Consider the following 8,445-nt stretch of genomic DNA (forward strand, 5'->3'; position numbering starts at 1 on the left):
TTCCCACCTGCTAGCTTTAAGTGAGTTTCTTATTATAGGGTGCTTTGGTACATGACTATATATGCGATTATATAGATAGTATTTATTCAGTAGAGCTAGTTATTGCTATATATATATATATAGTAATGAAGTTAAGGGGGTTTGAAAATTGTAGCTATCTTAATTAATTAGTACCTAGCACGTGTGTATCTAAGCATTGTAGCCTTCTGGTAGTGAAAACAACTACACAGACACTTCGTTGTATAAATAATTAATCTAGTCATTGGTTGTGAAAGACACTTTGACAAATGACACTTCATAACCTTATTCTACTACTTCTCAGTCTTTCCACAATGTCTCTTCCAAGAAATAACCCAACTCAGCCTGTTTATATCATCTACCAAATGGAGAAATGGAATCCCTTTCTTCATATTATTTTTCTTGTTTTTATTCAGTTGACAAATTATATATATGAATAGGGTTTTCAACACTCTCTAGTCTCTACACTCTACACGTACACATGATGGCATTTGAAAATTACTATAATGAAATAAACCTACTCCGTGATTATGATGTGTCTTGTTATTTGCATTAAACACCTAAGTTGCCTACACATACTTGTGAATGTGCCCTATATATGATTTGAAACTTACCCACATGAATCAATATCTATTACAATTTAATACATCTATAAATCAAGTCTCATAGGATTAGTTAAATTAGTGTTGGGATTTCAATTCATCAACCTGTGCCAAATTTTCAACATGAATAACAATTAATAAATACATAAAACCACCACCATCGTCCGTCAATCAATTATATGCATTTTAATAAGCATATAGGGCCGTTTTGGAACTTTAGAAGTAACTTTTTGACTTATAAAAAGTAGTAGTATTAATGTCTGGTGTAATTTTTAAAATTAAATTGCAATTTTTTAAGAAGCTATTTTGGAGCTTATAAAGAAGTTAAAAAAATGACTTTTTTCATAATACTTCTACTTTTCATCACATTTCTATAAAATAAGTACTTCTAGAGTTAAAAATACAAACACAAAATAACTTATTTATAAGTTACTTTTAACAGAGTCATTTATTGTTTAAGTTATTTTATCAAAAGAAGCTTAATTAAGTTGGTTATCCAAACTGAGCCATAATCCTCTCATTTCTCATGCTTCTTTTGTTGTTAATGATATTTTTGCTGCTATCATTTTATATTTTATATACATACAACACACTCGTGCATGTGTCACTTTCAAAAAAAATAAAATAATAATAATTAAAAAATGTGAATCCTCCGTCTTAATCTTTGACAATTTTTTTTAAAAAATTACGATGTTTTAGAAATTTTTTTTTTCAATCTTTGATAAACTGCTTTTTTGAGTTAATGGAAGGTGCCTAGGTAGCATATTAATCAACTGATCTATCTATTTCATTCTCTTTTCGTTTAATTATCACGGGTGTTTAAATTTTTTCTCTATTTTTTATTATTATTTTTATATAAATTAGCTATATTTATTGGGTAAAAACTAAAGAATATTAATAATTTATATTTTTTTTTACTTATAGAAATTGAATAGAAAATATATATTAATAAAAATGACATTTTATTATCAATCTTATCTATCTGTTACTAGTTATTTCAAAACATTAAAATTTAAATTTTTGATGTTATAACTACGTAAGTTCACATAAACATTCTTATTTTTTTTTTTATCTATTTTAGATAAAATATTATGTCAATTTAAAATAAAATATGCACTTCTTCTAATAACAATGAGTTTATGTGAATTATGATAATTAATTTAAATTGAGTACACCTAAAATTTAACATAATTATAATAATATAATATCTTAATAATTTTTTAAACAACAATGAAAATATTAAAAAATTATCATCAATTTAATTTCTGTAAATAAAAAATTTCACTAATATTATATAATAAAATTAGCCAATATATATAAAAAAATTAATAAAAAATAAAAAATCCTAAATAACACTGAATAATTATTTTTAAAAGATAATGAGACTCCAACAAAAAAATCTGTTAATCTTTGTTGGCACTTAACTAACAAATATAAACATATTCTATTAATCCAAACAAAAATATTGACGGATGGATTAATTAAATTCACAGAGATAAAATTTAAAGGTCAAATATATATATTAAAGATTTTATTGTCTTTAGAATAATTATTAAAGGCCGTTTAGAATTTTTTATTTAAAGAAATAACTCACAAATATTCTCCGAATATTTTTTTTAGATAAAATTTTCAGAGTACTCGTTAAGACTACTAATAATAGTGAATATTTATACATTTAATGCATTTAATAAATAAAAATATTTAAAATGTAAAAAAAAATTATTCAATAAAATTTGTATCCTTTTCCTTCCTTAATTACCTTTCCAAGCCCATAAAAAGGTAGATCCGTAGATGGCTTTATACTGTTTTCCTCGTCATTGCTGACAATGAAAAGATAAGTTTGGGCCGGACCCAAATAAAAGAATTCTGAAACGACGTCGTTTCGATGTACTGAATATCACTTCGTGTCCAAATCACGTTCACACACGCACACACAGCGTAGCAACAACAATGGCGAATCCAGATAGCAGTAGCAGAAGTTCACGCTGGTCGCTCAAGGGAACCACTGCTCTTGTCACTGGCGGGACTCGAGGAATCGGGTTCGTTTGATTTATCTCTCTCTCACACACACCACACTTTTTAAATGTTATCTTTGTTTTCTTTTTCTCTCCTTAATTTTGCGGATTATTCTTGTTAATTGAATTGAAATTTTTGGGGGACGGTGGCGCTGAATGCTCACTATTTAGTTCAGGCACGCAGTGGTGGAGGAGCTGGCGGAGTTTGGTGCCAGCGTGTACACTTGTTCCAGGAACCAGGAGGAGCTGAATGCGTGCTTAAAACAGTGGAAAGAGAAGGGTTTTTCAGTTTATGGGTCGGTTTGTGATGCGTCTTCTCGAACTCAAAGAGAGAAGCTTATTGAACAAGTGGCTTCTACATTCAACGGCAAGCTCAACATACTTGTGAGTCCTTTCTTGCATCCTTGTTATCATGTTCGACTGTAAATAGATATGTATTAGATATTAACAAAGATTTAGTGCACATGACCATAGCTTCGTTTCAGAAAATTGAATGAGTGAAGAGGGTGTAGATATATGTACAGAAAAGTGATGTTAAGACGCTTCACATGAACATAAATCAGTGTCCTTTTCTTTTGTGATTTGTAAATCATGTTTAAAGCTTTGCATCCAATGCATTGTACATTAGCACTATATGTGCAGTTTATCTAACGGGAAAAAAATGTTAGACTGTTAGTATAAACATATCGGGCCGTCATGAATAGGAACTGTTTGTAGTAATGTTGCTGAGAAGGAGGACATGGCATGTGGAAACGTGACAAAAGCTAGACGTTTCCTTCTATGATGGAAGTGCTAGTACAAAACGGAATTCAGATACTATCTCTCATAAGTCATAACACACACTGTTCTCGAGATTATTTGAAATGAAAGGAAACTCTGCGGCCTAACATACATAACATAGCCCAAGTCATGTGTTAATTTGTTCACTATGTTAAATTTCAAAAATATTTTTTGATATCTTTTTTGATGACTTGTTATTTTATATTCAGATATTGGCTGGTCTATTGCTTAGAAATATTAGAGATCAGCAAATGTGTTATAATAATTGAACTGGGGTTTTTATACTGTGTTGTTGCATCATAATTTTTACTAGTTCTCTCCAGTAAAACATAAAGATCTAGAAGAACTTTGAGATGCCAACGGACAACTTCATTTGCTATTAGCTAATTGATCTATTTTAGAATGGTTTCAGCACATACTAAATTTTGTTTACTAAGTTCATCTTTTAAACTTAGGTAAACAATGTTGGAACAAATATCAGAAAGCCAACAATTGAGTACACTGTGGAAGAATACTCAAAAATAATGATTACTAACTTGGACTCTGCATACCATCTATGCCAACTTGCATATTCTATTCTCAAAGCATCTGGAAATGGGAACATTGTTTTCATTTCCTCTGTTGCATCTACGACAAACGTAGGTTCTGGATCCTTGTATGCAGCGAGTAAAGGTTAGTTGATGTCTCTAGTTGTGTCATTATTTGCTCAAACATGACAGATTACAAACTATCCGAAAAATATTGTCTAAAAAAACTCGCTTCCTTATTTTCAGCTGCAATTAATCAGCTTACCAAAAATCTTGCTTGTGAATGGGCAAAAGACAGTATAAGGACAAACTGTGTTGCACCCTGGTATACAAAAACATCACTTGTGGAACATGTAATGCTCTTATACCCTGTTAAGTTTTGATGTGGTTTATCTCTATTCCAATTAACTAACCATTTTGTCTTTGTAAGTTATGATCTATACCCTCCTTACACATTCGTACAGAAGCCTGATCGATCTGTATGATTACTTTTTCAAAAGACAATCCCTATCTTCATAACTTGGATTTCTAATTATCGTTTACCTTCCTAACAGTTGCTGGAGAACAAAGGCTTTGTAAATGAAGTAATATCTCGAACGCCGATAAATCGGATAGCAGAAGCACATGAAGTATCATCCTTGGTGACTTTCCTTTGCCTGCCTGCTGCTTCCTATATCACTGGACAAATTATTGCTGTTGATGGAGGTTTTACTGCCAATGGATTTGAGCCTAGCATGAGAATAACTTAACCCAAACTTTTATGTGGCAATGAAGTTTAACCTAAGATATTTTGCATTTTATTTATATCATTGCCACATGACAAGACTACGGTTAGTAGCTTAAAAAAGAATTTATGTGGTTGAATTTTCTTAACTATTTTACTTATATTCATAGGGTCTTGCTAATATGTACTCTAAAGTATAGTCTATGAATATCATAAAATAAAATAATTTATAGAAGTTATTAAAAAGATTTTTTTATATTTCCAATTTATTAAATACATAAAAAATTTCATTTGATAGGCTTGTAACTTAGGTAAACAGTGTTGGAACAACTATGTCACTGCTGAAGAATGACTACTAACTTGACTCCAAATACCATCAATGCCAACTTGCATCCTCTTCTCAAAGCATTTGGAAACGGAAGCATTGTGTTCATTTCCTCTGTTGCAGCTCTAACAAGTAACAAGCATAGATTCTGGAACCGTTTCTATGCTGCCTTCTTGGTTTACAAAAAATCTTGCTAGTGAATGGGCAAAAGACAATATAAGGAGCATCTAATGAACTTATATTACGCCCTCTTCATTTTTTTATATGGTTTGATTCTGGTGCTGGGAAATTGGGAATCAGTTTTGACTTACGTTTCAAGCTTTTTAATGCCTAGTACTTTTTCTAATTCCATTCTTGAAATGAACTATGATGTAATTACTCTTAAGTTTGATGACTTGAGGGTGATTTTCTTAGTCAAATTAGCAGGCTACGTGTTACGGATGAAAAACACAAATTTCCATGCTTTTATGAATAAGTACCTCTTAATTAAGTAGGTTATTTTTGTTCATTGTAATTTCTAGTTTAACTTATCCTAATCCTAGACATTGTGAATTTGTATTTAGTCAATACGGAACCATACATCAATCTTAGAGTATTAGCGTCTAAGAAAGTATGATTAACACACAGATTATATAATTCATAAAACAAGAGAAATTAGGCAAAGAGTCTTAAAACAAGATTTAGAAAACTAACTTAACCGTTAATATTAGTAGATTTTTTTTAATGTACATGTATTATATAATAAATACTAACGTTTATTGGGTTTAGTCTGGGCCAAATAAGTGATATTTATCAAAATATATTGCTGAAAAAAAAATGGCTTCTATTATGGGCCTTGTAATTTGTTTAGTTACCAATTTGGTCATGGATGTCCTTAGTTCCTTTCCCGAAAAAAAGAAAAGAAAAGAAATGAAACTGATGCCATCTAGTGATCTAGAATCCAGAGAACGCCCTGCAAGGGTCAAACTGTAATTTTAGAACTACAAAATTATTTATAAGCAACCTCATAATATTGTCACGCTTCCACTGACGGTTGTTCCTCCTTACTCCTAAAGTCATATAAGAAATATCTCTCAGTATTAAAGAACAATATTCTTATTAGTGGTTAAATTAGCTGGGGAAATGGTTGTTTAATTCCCGCAGTTATTCAGCGCAGTACTAGTAATAGATTAAATGATAATGTAAGACTTTTAAGAGATTAGGATGATACGATTCATGACATCGCTTGTAGGAGTAGTTTTAAAACAAAATTCTACGGCGGTTCACCTCATGGACCATGTTTATTTCATTCTTATTCATCACAAGTTGTAAGAATTCTACGCTTCCGACAAACTTTTTGTCCTAATTTCAAACAATTAGATCACACAATGCGTTCATTCCTACCAAATCTACCGTGTTCCGAAAGACATCCTAAACTATTGTCTTTCCTTCAACTACTACTACTACTGCTGCCATTATCATGTTGAAAGACACTGGTTTTGACCTTTTTCATCATATTGTGCAAGTGGTAAACCATGTCAATTGACTTATTGTTATATATACTCATGTATAAACCTTTTTAGCAATAATATTTATAAGATTTTTTAATCATGTTATATGACTCAAATTTTGTAATCAATATATTACGTACAACTATAAGATTAAAAGAAAAGGAAAATTTAAAAAGCAACTAAGTATATATTCGTTTTTTTTCTTTTTAATATTTTCTTTTCAGTAAAGAAAAGAGCGTAAAAAATAAAAATATTGTTATTAGTTTTGAAAAACTAATAAACAGTTGATTATTTAAAATTTTCCAGGATCAAAAGTTTTATTGCTTTATATTTTCCTATATAGACCTACATTCCAATCAGTTATTAAAGATGTTTATATAGTATAGATTTTTCAATATGTTCTAATAAAACGTTAAGGGAAGAAAAAAGAAATTAATATGATACGCGTTTCTTATCCACTTCACAAATAGATAAGCTTGTTGTGTTTTTTTTTTTTTTTTTTTTTCCTTTAAATAAAAAAGGGAAACAAGTATCCAAACTGAACTTGGCAACTGGTGCTCTCGAAGCATGTTTCCGCTAGTTAAGTTTTGAATACATTATTAAATATCAACTCTAAATTCTTAATCCTAATCATTTGAGATCATATATATTTTAATTTTTTATCTTTTAAAATAATATTTTCTTAAGAATTATAAATAAAAAAGATAGAGACTATCACAAAACTATTTATAATATTTTTAAATAAAAATATTTGATCTTATTCATTAAATAAATTATTATGTATTAATTTAATATGTGATATAAATAAAAAATATTATTATATTTTCGAAATCATTATTTTGACTTTATACTAAATTTTACCAAATTTTTAATTTGTTTAAAATTTAAATTTTTAACATAAATTTTATTAAAATACTATTTTAATTTATCTTTTTATTTTTATAAATTTTATAATATTATTTTTCTGTTTTTATTTTATTTTTATTTTGATATTTTTTATTTTATGAATACGAGTTGAACTTTATTTTATATTTTTTTAATAATTCTTTTTTATTTATATTTTAATATATCAATTTTTATTATTAATTGTTTCATTTTCAGTCTAAAAATTCTCATTTCATTTTAAAATTTTTGAATAAAATTTATTGTAAAATTAAGATTTTGAAAAAAATTGTTTTGTATTGATTTATGAAATTCAATATCATTTGAATTAACATTAGTTAGAATCATCAGTATTTGATTTATTAATTTGAATAATTTAATTATTTCTTCTCTTAAATATTTTAATTTATTTGTTGATTCAATTTTATTCATAGTTTATGTTTTTATTATTAATCCACATTTTTTAAAATACGTTTTTAACTGTGACCAAATAAATAATTTAAAAAAAAAAATACTTTTGTCGTGTTTATATGAGTGATGGCAAAAAAAGCATATTGTAAATATTTTAAAATTACGGGTTTTTAAATGTTATAATTTAATAGAAATGCTGCATCCTAATATTTCATGCATGAAATTTTAGGTTCATACAATAATAGTAGTAGTAATTTAAGAAAATAATTGGCGTGAATTGGGATGGGATAGGAGTTAGTTAGAAGAGACAGGTTTGTCTGCTAGTTACATTTGAGATTAAGATGAAGCGATCATTGTCCAGAAAGCGAACTGTGAATATGACAAAGACCCAAATTATATTGGTGGGAACATTGACAATGACTCTACTAATTGATTGGCTCACATAATCATAATCATATTCATAATATATAACGGGGTTTTCTCTCTCACCTACTGTGTTTAATTGTTACAGTCTTACAGAGAGTTCTCTAATGCCTTCCCAAAAGTGTAAATATAAAGTGTCTCCAAACTAATAAACTCCACATTTTCCGTCGTTTAATTTGGAATCTCTCGCATTATTAGTCTGATCATGTGGCCACCTTCCTTGACATTTCAGCTCTATGTATATATGT

The 8,445-nt window shown here is 28.6% G+C and overlaps 1 protein-coding gene across 3 annotated transcripts; it reads left to right on the top strand.

Annotated features, from left to right (window-relative positions):
* Positions 1 to 2,499: 2,499 nt before the first annotated feature.
* LOC107631288 (NAD(P)-binding Rossmann-fold superfamily protein) lies at positions 2,500 to 5,439 on the top strand. Of its 3 annotated transcripts, none has more exons than XR_015907542.1 (6): positions 2,500 to 2,659; positions 2,812 to 3,019; positions 3,871 to 4,087; positions 4,189 to 4,295; positions 4,497 to 4,772; positions 4,965 to 5,439. XR_015907542.1 is itself a non-coding variant. In XM_016334687.3 (5 exons), exons 1-5 carry the CDS (start codon positions 2,571 to 2,573, stop codon positions 4,689 to 4,691), a joined length of 816 nt encoding a protein of 271 aa, XP_016190173.1. In that variant the 5' UTR covers positions 2,500 to 2,570; the 3' UTR covers positions 4,692 to 4,912. The 3 variants fall into 3 exon arrangements, 1 of the variants encoding a protein (XP_016190173.1); XR_015907543.1 differs by having other exon boundaries at positions 4,978 to 5,439; XM_016334687.3 differs by lacking the exon at positions 4,965 to 5,439 and having other exon boundaries at positions 4,497 to 4,912.
* Positions 5,440 to 8,445: the final 3,006 nt, after the last annotated feature.

The sequence above is a fragment of the Arachis ipaensis genome, chromosome B3, assembly GCF_059453495.1.
Source record: "Arachis ipaensis isolate K30076 ecotype BB chromosome B3, ASM5945349v1, whole genome shotgun sequence".
Classification (NCBI taxonomy): domain Eukaryota; kingdom Viridiplantae; phylum Streptophyta; class Magnoliopsida; order Fabales; family Fabaceae; genus Arachis; species Arachis ipaensis.

Bases quoted from the DNA above. Each gene is read 5' to 3' on its own strand.
- LOC107631288 (XM_016334687.3), top strand. From the start codon at position 2,571: ATGGCGAATCCAGATAGCAGTAGCAGAAGTTCACGCTGGTCGCTCAAG. The intron at 2,660-2,811 runs GTTCGTTTGATT...TATTTAGTTCAG, and splicing joins GGCGGGACTCGAGGAATCGG to GCACGCAGTGGTGGAGGAGC. The intron at 4,088-4,188 runs GTTAGTTGATGT...CCTTATTTTCAG, and splicing joins CTTGTATGCAGCGAGTAAAG to CTGCAATTAATCAGCTTACC.